Here is a 15,381-nt window from a genome sequence, read left to right on the forward strand (position 1 = left end):
AAACTAGATTCGTTCCAACCCATGAGAACATTTCAGCCAATCCAGAACAGTTCCCTTGAAGGAATAAGAAGACAATGAGGAGAAGGAATGTTGTACCCACATAATGATACAATGGCTATGAAAACGTGGCATTTGAAAATTCCTCACAATTTCACTAGTCAGATGAATGAAATTGAAGAGCTCCTGGTAAATTTATGTGACCTAAAGTTATATTTAATTTTTAATAAAAAAACCACACCAACAATAAAAACAATAAAAACAACAGCAGGAGGGGCAGGAAATAAGAAACAGTGCCTTGATCCTGAAAATCCAGTTAGAAAAAGAAAAAAGCAAGCAAACAAACAACCCACCATGAATTTGAGATAATTCATTTTTGTTTCTTTGCAAATGGGTTAATATGAAATTGGCAGCCTCTTAATACTTTGTCAGCCAAATTGGCCACATCATACTATCTGCATGCCCTTGAGGCTGGAATAGTAACATACTGTAATGTGATGCTTTAACAAAAGCACCTAATTGTGAAGAGTAGTCCATTTGCATCAAGATAGGCAGCTAGTTTCCCTCTCACAGCCACTTCAAGACACTGACTTTAGTTACAAATTACTGCTTAGTGCTGTTTCCAGACTTTCCCAGTCTTTACTGGACCTTGAAACAGGATCACAAAGCTAATCCTGTTCTCATCACCCTAACCTGTTTTCTGGTTAGTGTGAGTGACTAACAAAATTATGTCTTGGCCTGTGATTCATCTTGCATAATGCATTTTCCAGTCACACAGCAAAAGCCTTGCTGAAGGTGGAAAGATTTGATCTTTAGCACTGAAGCCTTCGCTCGTGTGCTCTTAAAACTCAAGCTTTTTGTACCATGTTTTTATTAGTCAAATAAACCATTGGTCGCCAAAGTTACTTCTGCTGTCAGAGCATGTCTGCAGGCATAAGGAACTTGGCAATAGCCAAGAACCTGCTATGCACAGGAAATGAAATGTACAGAAATTAAATACACTGTGGGAAGCATGTGGTATGTGGGATCCCCACGTGGCTGTTTGGTAAAACTGAAAACCTGAAGATGATGGGAAAAATCAAAGGGATGAAAGACCCCCAAACCCTTCAAACAGAAAACGTGTACCTATCCAATCACCACATGGCTTCGATCTCCTCCTACTGAGGAGTAATGTGGCATACAAGACAGTCTTTGTGAAGCAAGTAACTTTGTGAAGCGAGGCAGGAAGTAAGGCAGAAGTACATGTGGAAGGCTATACAATTGTGCTAGAGATAATAAATAGGGTGGGTTCCTGAACAGCTGAGTCTGGAATAGAAATGAAAGGGAAAAGATGATGCACAAAGAAGGAAGATATGATATTGTTTGACAGAGATGCAGGGTTCATGTTTATAGCTACAGGAGAAATAAGAGGCATTTTGGAAAAAATGCTGTGCAGGAGGATGATATTGGAATTTGGAATATTCAGACTAGAAGGAACATCCAAGGCTTTTGGCTTTAGTAATCCTGACCTCCCCAATGGGGAAAGTTCAAGACCCTGCAGAGCTAACACAGGCTGCCTCCTCAGCATTTGTCTTCTAGGGCTTTGATTACTGGAAGCAAAGAAGAGTCAGGCTGTTGTATTGTGCTGTGCTGGAGATGTGCAGAACAGGAATCAGCATGCAGGGGGCTGGAGCTGCACAACCCCTGGTTGACCCCTTGCAACATATGTTGATTGCTGTTCAGATGTGATGACTGCAGATCAGATGTTCATTTGACACTGAGACCCAAAAGTGGGGGAAAGGAGGATGAAAAATTAAATCACTCTTTGGCATGGTTATATTCATATTTGAATTAAGAATGTGTAAGACAGAAAACCCTACTGATTTACCTCTGCCCTCCATGAGGGACAGTTTCCAAGTTCAGAGCTGCAGCAGAGGGAGGTTTCTATTTACGTCATCCCATAAACAGCATATAGACCCCAAAGGCAGGGCCAGGGAGGGACAGGACTGTCCTGGCATGTTATGCATTGCCTAAAACCAGATGGAATAAATTAGGATTGCTGTTTGTCAAATATGCTAATCCACATATGCAGACTCCAGGCTTAACTGACTTGCTTCTCTGCAAACACTTTATTTTAGTCCTTTACAGTGGTGGATAAAAGGAATTTACTGGTAACCCGTCTCCAGCAGTCTGTAATTCATGTCCCTATAGAGCTCTAATGTAACAGCAATGTCCATTTTAAAAGCTGGGGATTCTCATGTCCTGATTCTCCTCGTTTTTTCAATTTAAATTTAGGGTATTCTCTGTATCCCTCTTCCTTTTCGGTCAGTCAAACAAATTAATAATTGTTGCGGATGTTCCAGGACTTACTTCCCAGTATCCTATCCTGGTAGCTACCAGTATGTTTTAAATATGGAAAGTACAAAATGCTAGGGGAAGGAAAGCAAATTATACTAACATTTGATTTTGAAAGTAATACTTTCCTCTGACTAGCCTCAGGCCTAATACACTCATTCAAGATATCATTTACTGCATCTATTTAATAATTTTAAGAGATTGCTAGAAGTATAATAAAACTCTGGGGAATAGAGATGCAATGAAATAGATACATCCATACCTAAATATGTATATATGCAATCTACACAAAGAACATTTATTCTGTTTCATAGATTTGGTATGCATTTGCCATCTTACCTTATACTTGCACTAGAAGTTGTGATTTTCCAAAGCACATGTGTTCATACACGTCATTGTGTCATACAGTGACAGCCTGGAGCTTGATGAGACAGTGCCATACCCTGACAGAGAGCTGTGCTCAGCCTGCTGCTCTCTGCTGGGAGAGGCTGTGTGCCCCAGCACAGGATCATTCATATCTCTCCTCCAAGAGAGGAGGGAGGTGACAAGGCATTCGCATCCTGCAGTCAGTGCCAGGCTGGGACCATGCAGCCATGCCCGTGTGTCCTGCCTGGTTCCCTCCCCTCTGCTCTGTGCACGTGTTCCCTGCTGCCTCAGCTGCAGTACAATGGTGCAGTGAGGGCTTTCCAGGAAAAGAGAAAAAAGTTGTATATGGTAACATGTCAGCCTTGGAGTGTTTGTGCGTGTGGTGAGGGGAAAAGAGAAAACATAAATAAGATCTTGTCTTAAAGTTTTTTGGTTCCATCATAAGCTTTTGAGTTTGCTGAACGGAACCAGACCAAGCCTCTCAGGGCCTGCTGGGTCCATGACTGGCTTTTCATGCTGAAGGCCCAGGACTGCCTCTTGGGCCTTGTTTACCATTGCCATTGGGCTCCCTTGTCTCTGGCTGGGGCAGGGGGCACCTCACTGCTGCTCAGAGGTGGCACAGCACCCTCCAGGAACATGGTTCATGGTGACATAAGACTCAGACTGGAAGGTCTGGGGCCCAGTCAGCAAACTCAAATAAAACTTCCAATTTGGAAGTGCCAAAGTTGCTTTCTTGTCTTAAGACAAAAAAGCACATTGTTGTCATGCTTCCACATCTCTACTTTTGTCCTGTCTCCTCAAAGAGAAAATCTTCTTATCCCAGTTTGAGGGAAATTAAATGTTGTACAATCCAAATTTTATTTCAAGGTGGGAATGTGGGGTTTTTTTCTTTTAATTTTTTATTCAGTTGTCTCTATAATATAAACATTGTCTTCTCACTATGAAAAAGGATTTTATGCCAAGGCAACTCCAATTACAATTTAGGATGTCCTGTTATTTTAAATATACTAGATTGAAAGGATGGATCATGTTTTGCTAAAGACTTTGTCCAACTCTGACATGGAGTAGGCCTGAAGAACATCTTTAGAGAGAAAAGTAACTTCCAGATAACACAAAGTCCCTCAGAGTGCCCAGAGCAGATCCCTCAGATGTCTGAGAACTTGCAGGTCGAATGTACAATGCTGGGAATGAAGAATCCCCTCACACCCAAGAACGGGACACTTATGGGAAAAGAAATTCAAGTGGTCCTTAGTTGCTCACAAGTCGACCCATATTTTTGAAAGAGCTCTGGTACAACCTAGGTGCCAGAAGATGTGCATGAATTTTCAAGACGACTCAGGAAAATACCTTCTGAATTCTCAAATTCAAAAAGTAAAAATCTTCTCAAAATCTGAGCTCTCTGTCTTCTAATGCTTCATATATGACTTTGCATTCCCTTGATTCAGAAGGCAAACTAAAAAGAAATGGGGTTGTTCATGATGAAGACAGATCTTTCTTCCTCTCCCACTTGTCTTGATTTTGTCTTCAGTTTCTTCCTGGCAGATTGTTCCATAGACTAATAGCTTGGATGACTTCTGACTGACCTTTTCCTCTTTCTTTTAAGCATGTGTTCTGAACCTCAAACTGTGTCCTGGTCTTGTAGAGAAAAAAAATATTATTTTTTACATTTTGCCAGGTTTAACAGCAACAATCTGAGGATTATACATACAGGGAAGGAAATTAAAGGTTAAATCTAAGGCAGTAGTTATTGGAAAAAATCAAAAGTTGTGCTTCTTCCAACAGCTGAGCAAAACCACAAATGTTAGGAAGAGACCAGTGCCGAGGTCTGATGCCATCTTTCCATCTTACCCATTGACAACTACCAACACAAGCTGGGCCTCATTTTCAGCCATCATGGAGAAAAATTCTTTTTTTTACTTCCCTTCCCTCCACCCCCCTGCCTTTTTATATTTGTTTGTTGGTCTAGATTTCATTTTAGTAGATCAAAGTTTAGTTAACACTTGCTATGGTGTAGATGTCCATGATCACTAGCAACAAACACGATGAGAAAATGAGAGGCTGTCCTTCCATGCCCCAGAGCCGGTGGCTGCCTGGAAGCACAGGAGGCTGCAGGTGAATCAGGGCTGCCAGGAGCGGTAGGCAGTGTAGTCTCGCGTTGGAGCATAGGATGGGTACCCCTTGTTCTTCTGGTATATTGGGTGCCGGGGAGTCATGTTCATGTAGTCGCTCTGATGGTACTTCTTATTTTTGGATTTTTGCTGTGGGAGAAGGGTGAAGGCAACTGTGAAAACTTTTCATGTTAACTGCTGACAGTTCTAGCTCTAGGTCCTTGTTCAGGGAAGCAGGCATATTTGCAAGGCAGCTTCAAGTTTAAATGCATTTACAAAAGAATTAGAACACATGTTCTCATCAAATAATCTATGCAATTTGCCCAATCTGAAAGTAAGTCTCCAGCTTATCTGGTGAGAGATTTACAGTGTTAGTTCTGCAGGTAGAGGAATGCTACACACCACAGATACAAACTGATGCCTCTCACCATCTTGCCTCTCTCATCTGTGGAATGATTCAGCAGAAACAAAATTTTTTTACTCTGAAGGCTGTCCTCATTTATTAGGAGGTAAAGAGAAATTAGCTTAACTCAAGCAAAATAAGAGCATGAAAAATCAGCCCAGACTATGGTTTTCCTACCATTTACAGCAGTAAGACACAATGCATATGTTGTTCTGAATCTTCCTTCAAGGAGTGAAAGAATCAGAGCTGTTGTTAATCTTTTGTCTCCTTATCTGGGCCTCAAAAATCTTATTTCCACAGTTGGATTCCTGCATTTAATGTCTCTGTGAGACAGGGGAACCATCAACTCTTTCAGAAATAAGAGTAGCAGAAGACAGGTGAAATAATTTGCCTAAAATCACAGAGGAAATATGTGGATGCAGCAGTATTTCAGTCTCTGACTGCTGCAGGCTGTGCAAAGTGTTGGTGGTTTTTACATAGCTTAAGGCTTTATTGATCAGGGGTAAGTCAAGTGCTACCATGCTTTTTTCCTTAATACTGATCATACCCTCTTTTGTAATCTCCTTTTTACTGAAATTTCCTTTCTGTATACAGAAACAGTTGTATATGCTGCAGTATACATGCATATGATGCTGTGGAATTGGAGGAGGTTTGCAGTAGAAAATCTGATGGCTGAATCATGTTGTATGTGCAGAGTGGGGCAGTTACTATGAAATATTTTAAGCTTTTTAATATTAATGTTATATATATGCAAAGTGTTGAATGTAAGTTACATACTGCTTAAGCCATGTAAAGCAGTCAATGCATGTAAAGCATTAGATACAAAAGCTTTATCCCTGTGTGTTCATCTCCATAATACAGGATTTCTAATTCACCTAGGAGGTAGTTTTGCAGGGGAGAAACACAGTTTGCTAGCATGAGTGATTGTTGGGCTGTTACAGGATCAGAGACTGCTACTTTTGCAATGAAAAGCAGTTTTTCTTCAGGGAAGGCAGAACTGTCAGAAAATAGGCAAATCTTTAGCTGCTTTCAGGAACTGATCAGGCTTGCCATATCTGTTGAGTACCACAATTAAGACCTTTTTTTTTACAATTCACAATGTCTTTTAGGCAGATGTATTTACATTCAACAACACCCTAAATACATTCACCATCAGAGTACATATTATCTGAAGAATAGTACCAGTAGTAATAATAACAGCAGGTAAAAATTGATGCAGCAAACAGCACATATGGCAATGCAGCCTTGTCACCCTTGCTGGGGGCAGACATGTTAGTGGCAAAGTGTGAAGCCATTAGGTAACAAATGAATATAGCACAGAGAAAATGGTTTGGATTGTAAATGATGGATTTAAAGCTATAGCATCTCATCTGTAGCACAGCTAAAGCAGCACAGCACAGTAACATCAGCAGCTGCTCGTAATCCTCTCAGCTCTCCTCAGAGTCAGCGTCTACAAAAGGGCACAAAGAAGAACCACTTAACTGGCCTTTGCATTTTCCTGCGGCAGTGCCCCCTTTGATTGTTTTCCATTAGAAATAGCCACTGACTGAGAAAGTGTCCTTTTGTGAAACACTTAGCAGATCTCAAGCTTCAGCTAGCAGTGACAGTGGCTTTCTGTATACGTGCAACATTTAACCCGGCAGGGACTCTGAACCCTTTGTACAGGCTACCTCATAATTGTTGTGTTGAAAATTGCTATTTAACAACAAAGGTAGAGGGGAAAGTCAGAGTAGAAGCAATTGAGTTCTCTGCAGCTGGCAGAGGTGTCCCAGTATTGCTGGTGTGCAGGGCACTGCCAACTCTTGGCATTACTATTTGCTGTAGGACTCGACTGGAGAGGCCTGACTGTCCACCCACAGAGCATCTGGTGTTTCAGCTCTTTTGGGGTTCACCATGGGTGTGCATACATAGCTGGGATGAAGAAATATTGTCATCCTGTACTGAAGGGGTATCAGTGAGCTAGTGGCAAACATGGCAAGTATAACCTGAGAAATGAACTACTAGAGCATACATAGCAAAGGAAAAGACAATTTTCTTACCCAGTAGTTAATACAAGCTGCAGTTATTAGCATACTGTAGAGTGCAAGAATTCCAGTCACTGTTGTCAGAATCCACAAAGAAATTGTAGACTGAGGCTCTTGTATTTGGATGGGTGTCTCTTTAAGAAAAGAGCAAAAAAAAAGAACTTTAAGTACATGAAATTAAAAACATCGATCTCAGCTTTACTCCTTGTTCCAATGTGTCATTTTTATTAATCATCATTTTTAGGTCTCTTCTTCAGGAAGTCCACAGCAGGTATGTCATTTTACCAGGAAATCCAACTTTTTTTTTAAGGGAACAAACTGCCTCCAGCCATTATGTAGGGAGTGCATATAGGGAGGATACTGGCCTACGAGGTTTCTCAGCTTACCTTTCACGTGAATGACAGTCCCATTGCTCTTCTCATTGTAGACATATGGGGGTGGATACATGACCTCAATTTTGCAGAAGTAGATGTCAGTTTGGTTGGCATTCATGTTCCAAAGATTGAAGATGACTTTGTTTTTATCACGATCCCCCTGGCAGTTGAATTCTTTATTTGAATTGTTGTTGATTATGGTTGTGTTCCATGAAATAAAGCAAACTTCAACTGAACTGTCCGTTCCTTTGTGTAGCGAAGCTCGAAATTCTTTCCCTGTCCCATTGTAAGTGTAGTTGCAAACTAGAGTTGCAGTTTGGTTAGCTACAATGAGCAGAGGATGCTGAGCCACTAAAATCTTGTTTTCTGGAAAGGAGGGGAGAAAGTGAGAAAAGCACTTGTTTATAAAATATAGTAAGAGACTTCAGAACCACACATCCTCCCATGCAACTCTTCTCCATCTCTCCTCTCCCCTGCTGACACCCTACCAGGGAGTGCAAAACCACCCATCTGCAGAAGCCCTTTCTCACAGGAGCTATTGTTCACCAACCCACCTGTATGTAAATAATTACAGTCTCTAGGGGAGACTATGAGATCAAGATTGTTTTTCTTCAGAATCAGAATGCTAGCAGAGGCAGTGGGCTGTGATTAAGATTTAACATCAGAGCTCAGAAGCCTAGTCTGCTTCTGTGTGCATGTATGTATACATAACGCCATCTAAGTCTTTACTTAGCAAGCAGTTTCCCAGGAAACATTATGGAGTGAAAATACTATGAATTGATATGCAGACAGATAAGGGAATATTATTAATGCACTTGCTTTTTAATTCAAGGACTCCTGAAGAGTTTGCAGGTGGATTTGCTGAACCATTTAAAGGGTTTAGACCTCGGGCAATGTACACTAAAAGCATGAACTGCTATCATTTTAATGTAAAATAACTAATTTGTCTAGCTAACAGCTGTAGTAGATTCTTAATCTCTCAAAGGACTCAGGAGCTGGCTAATTTGACACTGCATTGGCACTTAGCACTTAAATGGCCTGAAAAAAGCATGTCACATAAATGTATAATTGAATTTTAATTGACCAGACTGATATATAAACAGGAAATGTTTTTCTGACATGTAGACCTCTATGCTATCATCTGCCAAACAATGAAACACCACAAGGACTATGCAGAAAGACAACTTCTTCGAAGAAAAATCATCCTGTACAAATGAGGCCCTTCTTTTCAAGTGATGACCCCTAAGTAAGAGGAAGGGAGATGTGGCCTTTAAACTAGAGACTTGCCAAACCTTTTACATGACTACTTAAGTCTTTATGAAAGCTCAGCTCCTATGAGATTTGGATAGTCTTTTACAGATTCCTGAGAATCATTGTAGCTATTAGAATGACAATTGTACCTCTTGTACTCAAAATGTAGTGGAAACCTAGATTCTTCTTACTTAATCCCTGTGGTGAGACTTCAAAAAGGCTAGTAAGAGAAATGAAGTGGGAAGGAGGCCAGATCCAGAATGCTCAGAAAATTAGTGTTTAAAACTGTTTTTAACAATATTTAGGACCAAGTGATGTTTTCTGTATTCATGCCTGCACAAGAAGGTGAAGAACTCCAGCCTCTTGAGCAGCATACTCCTATGGGATGAATGTGGTCCAGAGGAAAAAGTAAACACAAGAAGATCCATGAGATGGCCAGGACTAGTGGTAGGGTGTGGGCAGTAAAAACAACCTTCAGCTAGCAACAACCTTTAGCTATGTTCTCCAGTTGCCAACAGAACTTGTGAAACTGCTGAAGTTGTTAATTTTCTCATTGAAAGTCTCATTTTTCAGCCCTTGCGTGAAATGACAGGAGGAGATGTGAGACAGGGAATACTCTACTGCCTCATCTTTAGCCAAGAAAGATTGTAGCCTATCCTACTCAGGTCTTTGTGCTCAATCTTGTTAGTGAGGGGATGGAGGAGAGCTCATAACAGCTCTGAAATCCCATGTTTGCAGGCAACCAAAACACTGTGAATCTTTGAATGAAGGATAACCTTTCCAGGCTTTCCAGCAGGAAGAGACAAGGATCTTTGAATCCTAGGACAGAGTGGCAAAGTAAGAACAGAGAAGATGAGTCTTTACTCAAGGTGGTGCCTGTGGTGACTTTTCATCAAAACTAAGACATTTCAGCAAAACAATTCAGTTTCCTTGAATCAGCATTTTCCGACAAAAGCTCTCACATAGGCTTATAAGGCATTCTAGTGAGGGGTGAGGTTTGGATTCCACCCCTTCAGATTCTCCCCCTTTTGTTGGCCAGAAAATTGCTCTTTGGCCTACATGGCAACTTGCAAATCTGCAGTAGAATTGTTCCACCTTTAGCACAGTAGAATTCTACACATCTCATTTGAGACAGTTATTCTACTGCTTTGCAGTATTTGTGCACTACTACAACCCTGATTGTCACAGGGACTGAATACATCTTCAGGGGAGACCTTTTCTGTCTCAGAGTTGACAACCAAAATAGGGTCCCAGGACAGACAGAAGTGTTACACTTTGAAAAGTGCTTGCCTGTTTTCATTGCAAGTACTTACAGAAAACTAATGGATATTTATTGCTCAACCTGATCATATTTTCTCTGTGGCCAGAGGAAAGCCAAAGAACACTGAAAATCTCATCACTGAGGGACTCCTTTCAGATGTTATTAAGACTCTTCTGCAGACCCCAGACTTACCTCCATCTCTTTTTCTGTCATCAGCTAACCTGGATTCCTGATGTTTAGACCTGTGCTTTATACCTTAAGCTACACTGTTTAACTACAGCTCTGGATTATTTATGCCCCTGTCATGATACAGTGCTAATTGGCAATCAGTATCTTGATACACCTACCTAAAATGATAAATTCCTTCATTTTATTTTCGCCTCTTGGATTTATAATCCAATCTGCTTGCCTTGTCTTGCAGGCTAGGCTTGATAACCCAGCTCTGTGCAGCTGCTGCTGGGATGCACACTGGCTGAGCAGTGGGCAAAAGCTCATTTGTGGGTCATTAAATGAAGACAGCTTCTACATGGTTGAAGCTAAGCACCCAAATTCATTTTCACAAAGTGGCTCTACTAGTTCAGTTTTAAATTAAAGGAGATATTTTTGTTTCCATTTATAGAAAGAACTCATTAACAGCTCATTAATTGTTTGGGCTGCAATGCCAACAGAGGCAAGGCAAGCTTACCCCACTGGCTTGTTAGACAAGCCCTGCTGTCATCCTGCTCCTCTGGACTTGGAGGTTTTTTTGAATTGAAGAAAGTCAGTCATGCTGAAATGTGTGCTAGTTTCATGGGGAAGGCAGAATAATGCCTAACATCCCCCACTTCACTTGTGATGTGCATAGGATTTGACTACATTCTAAGTAGAATCTAGCCCACTCTGAACAAACATTGGCTGAGGCTGCTTTTGCCTTCACAGAGACAGTTTTTGCTCCTAAGTGTCACTTTGGGTTTGTTAAATGGTGAAACCCTGAAACATTTAGTAGGTGTTTCCATTCTCCTAAATAGGGTTATGATTGCCACTTCAGATCTGTGTTCAGTCATGCTGTGCAGTTATAAATATCTCTATGTTGGCCTTACCCAGCCAGGAAAATAGCAGTTATGAAAAATTGTTTACAGTTTCAAAAAGTAGGGACTTTAAAAATTTAAAATCATTTCAATCAGTGTGCACAAGCTTCAAGCCTTCTCAGGATCTTAGGATTTATACGCAATGTTGTGTAAGATCTCTGAATGCTTGTTAAACTTAGTTATAGATTATTTGTAGTGCTGGACGTTTCTTGTAATCACATGTGAGGGGGTTTGGGATCATGAAACAAAATGCCATCCATCTATAATATCTGTAAAATACTGACTCTCTGATCATCGAACCTGATGCAAGCAAAACTTCATTGAAGTTTTCTATTTTTTCTATTCACCAAGAAAGTGAAATAGTTAACAAAGTATGGAAAATAACTATTTTGAGGTGTTGTTTTTTTCTTTCTCCAGAACTCTTCATGAATCATCATCAGCTATTGGAAAAAATATTCTGCTAAAATATTTAGTACTCTTCCTCCTTTTTTATGCCAGTTGACTTCAAGAAGCTATTTTCCAGAGCAAGGTATTTAAGATAAGTTGACATTTCTGTAAGCGCAGGAAAGAAATGGCCTACCTAATTCCCTGGGGGGGTAGGGAAAAACCTAACTGAAAAAACTGACAGGAATTTTTTAAGCCACAGGCTGAAAGGCACACAGATATGTTATAAGCAAAGCTTTTTTTTTTTTTTTTTTTTTTTTTTTTTTTTTTCATCTGCTGGTGTGTTGTTCAATTATGCTTACTCTCCTTTCCTAGGTACAAGGGTCCTTTTTTTTTATTTTGGTTTGAGGCCACCCAGCTTTGTGTCTGATGTGCAGCTGGGGGATCCTCTCCTTCTGGCCCTTACAGACCTGCTTTCTGCTCAACTTTCCTGCTTTGCTGTGAGTACTGCAGGCAGCACAGTACTCCAGAAAGCCCAGTGACACTCTTGCTTTAATCAAACCCAGTGTGAGCACAGGGGTTTTTCTTGGCAGTTTGTGATTTATTTTTTTAAAACAAGAACTAGTTTATGTTATCCTGCCCTCAGCTAACCTTTCCCCATCCATCTTTTGCATTCTGGTAACCTTGGTAGGTTAGAGGTTGATTTTAACCACCAAAGACCATAAGTCAGAGGGTTATGTGGATAGTAAAAAGATGAGGTAAATTGTGGTGCACTGCAGTAGGAACCTGCATATATTAGTTATTTCACAAAATAACAGACATTTGATCTAGCTGCTTCTCTGACAGACCACAGCAAGGTAATTATTTAGCCAGAAAAAAGGGTAGGGGGATAAACTTTGTAAACATTACTGTTTCTGCAAAAGTGAAATGACTAAACTAGTATTTTAAGTCCCTTTCTATGATTTAAACTCAACCTGCAGCAGCCACCGATACAGTCTAACAACAGGACGAATTCTGCTGATTTTCCCAAAAACCAAAATACCTGAGGCTTATCATGCACTTCACAGCTTGAGAAAGTGCTGCAGGGTTTTGACCTGCTTTAATATTTTCCATTTACTAAGGACCAATCATCTTGAAAATGAAGAGTGAAGAAAATAGTTGGGGAAAGGATGAGAGCTTTGAGAAGCAAATGATCTCATGTGCTTCTCTTTAAGAAGCTGAACAGTCTTGGTGAGTCTGTTGGAGAAACACAAGCTCTTCATGCAAAGCAAGTGTATATTTGTCTATAAAACCATGGCGTAACACCTGTGTCTGAGAACCACACACTGTAATTTATTTTGTTGCAATTCAAAAGCACTGCTTAAAAGCTGTTCACACCTCATGGAAATGTGTTCAAAACTGTTAACCTATTGCTGATACTTATCCCCTTCTGGAATTAGTGTCTTCTTTGATAATCCAGGGACCTGCTGTGGAAATAATTATGATATTGCAAACATAGAATTATAAAAATGGGAAAGGACATGGAAGAAAAAAATTATGATTTCTTCAAGAAATATAGATTACAGAGTCATGCAAACTAAAATGCCCTCACTGTGGAAAAGAATTAGGGAAAAATAATGTAGAAATATGAAAAAAATAGATTCAATTGAATCTCTGATACTAGAAAATGTTACTTTTTAAGATGTTCTCTGTTAAAAATTTTGTATTGGAAACCAGATTTTTCTTCCTATCTGCAACTTCCCTGGAAAATACAAAACACTGATATTTGGAGAAGATGCAATATCAACAGTTCACAGCAGGCAGTCTGGAAAATTGTCTGTCTGAAGATTATCATAGCAAAATCCAACATCCCTTGCTTTGCATTTTAATGTACCCATTGGAAAGACCTGTTAGGTCTGAACATAGGAGCACTGCATCACCAAGCCAGCGCCAAGATAAATACCCTCAGCCACAACAATGAAGAGTTAGGAAGATTCACTAAGACTCAGGATTTCAAAATCACAAAAAAATTTTTTTTCCTGAAGATCTTCAGAAAGAAACTAGATTTCTATTGAATCACTAAACAATGCAAAAATCAGAAACTTGGCAAGTCCCATTCTCCCATATTTGCACTCAGTAAGCAACTCTGCTTTTGGGCATTTATTTGCTAATCCTGTGAGGATGTCATTGTACTCACTCCAGAGCCCATGACACCAAGTCAGGCCATGGGGGAACATAAAGCTTTACAAGTAGATTTGGGGATGTGGAGAGTCTGCCCCAAGACAAGCACTGGCACCAGGTGCACTCACACCTGCTGCCCCCAAGAAAAAGCACTTGTGAGCAGAACTTGTAAAGCCCAGGGGCTAGGTGAAATAAACACCCCTCTACCCAGGCATGCAATTTCTAAATGGATCTAGAGAGAAGTCAAATTAAAATATAGCTCCTAGGTCATATCTTGGAGGGATACTTGTGGCAGGAGAAAAATTGGCCTCTTGGTTATATCAAGTTGATCCGTTTGCATACTCAGCAGCATGCTGCCTCTGCCCTTTCATCCAAACAGGAGTAATTTGTGCAAAATTAATTCAGAGCTGTACCAGACCTTCTACCCCATGATGATCAAAGTGAGAAAAAATAGGGGAAAGGATTGAAATGCAGGGGGTTTTTGTTACCTGTTACGTGAGCAGTGGGGATGAAGCACAGCACCACGAGGATCCGCAGGAGCATGGTGCTTTGGTGGGCCCGCTGCCTTGTCTCCACCCCCTGCAGGCACTGCCAGGTCTGCCAGGGCCCCACAGCACCAGCCTTCCTTCCTTGTGGGGCCAGGCTGCACCCTCAGGTGCTCACACAGTTTCTCTCCTCCTCCCTCTGCAGCACATGATACACTACCAAGTAAAACTACTGCAACGGCAATGCTTGAACAGGAAGTTAAATTGTTTGATGATTTTACTCTAAGGAAGTTGCCTGTGCAAAGTTCAGTAATGCTTAAAAGGTGCTGGAAGCCTGCATTTCAAGATAGGGACTGTCAGCCCTGCATTGCAAGGAGTGGTTTTGTTTGGGGCTCTGCGGGGCTGCTCCTGTCAGGGAGGAATGGACTTTCCTAGGAATGCAATGCCCTTTATTTACCAAGAGTATGTCCACACAGACACTGGCTCCAAACTCCAGATCTGACCCCTCAGGAAGTTGTGTTCTCAGGAACCTTCACCTTTCCTCACTCCTAGGAGCAGAAATCATCCTCTCTTGGCCTGCCATATTACTTCTGCCTGTTTTCCTAGCCCCTGAGAAAACTGACATATTTTGACAGTAGTTTGTTTATACTCATTTCTCTGCATCTGTTTGTTGCCTTGAATGCAGAGCCAACAGTGCAGGAAATTGTGATCTGGAATACTTTCACATTTTGACAAATGCCCCAATTTATGAATGAGTGCCATTGTAATCCAATTAACATCTTTAGATGTAAAGGCAGCATGCAGCAAGCACATTGCTCAATCAGGGCTTCCATGGAGGCCTTCTTATGTAAAGTCTTTTCTTCAGCTTATCAGGTAAATGCTCTCTTTTCCTTTGCTTTGCAAGCTCAATGTCACCTCTTCCCTTGCAAGAGTAGGTTGTGAAAGCCAGATGATGGCATTTATAACCATGAGGAGCTCTGGTTATTAACTATTTATTTTGGTCCACCAAAGTAGACATATATAACTGTCTCAATGCCAGTCACTATCTTTGATTTATTTGAGAGAAATGGGAAGGTAATTAGCAGGAAGAGTTTCAAGAAAATTGAGTGGTTATAGAAAGGGACGAAGGACCATGTACTATTCTTTCATATCCCTTAGTATCTGAAA

At 40.7% G+C, this 15,381-nt stretch overlaps 1 protein-coding gene across 3 annotated transcripts; it reads right to left on the reverse strand.

The window, feature by feature from the left end:
* Positions 1-1,634: 1,634 nt before the first annotated feature.
* On the reverse strand, positions 1,635-14,550 carry CD28 (CD28 molecule). Of its 3 annotated transcripts, none has more exons than XR_013774979.1 (5): positions 14,218-14,550; positions 7,619-7,972; positions 7,248-7,366; positions 1,865-4,955; positions 1,635-1,753 (listed from the first exon to the last, which is right to left on the reverse strand). XR_013774979.1 is itself a non-coding variant. In XM_079311674.1 (4 exons), exons 1-4 carry the CDS (start codon positions 14,270-14,272, stop codon positions 4,815-4,817), a joined length of 669 nt encoding a protein of 222 aa, XP_079167800.1. In that variant the 5' UTR covers positions 14,273-14,550; the 3' UTR covers positions 1,698-4,814. The 3 variants fall into 3 exon arrangements, 1 of the variants encoding a protein (XP_079167800.1); XR_013774980.1 differs by lacking the exon at positions 1,635-1,753 and having other exon boundaries at positions 1,973-2,006; positions 2,671-4,955; XM_079311674.1 differs by having other exon boundaries at positions 1,698-4,955.
* Positions 14,551-15,381: the final 831 nt, after the last annotated feature.

The sequence above is a fragment of the Erithacus rubecula genome (assembly GCF_903797595.1).
Source record: "Erithacus rubecula genome assembly, chromosome: 8".
In the NCBI taxonomy this organism is placed as follows: Eukaryota; Metazoa; Chordata; class Aves; order Passeriformes; family Muscicapidae; genus Erithacus; species Erithacus rubecula.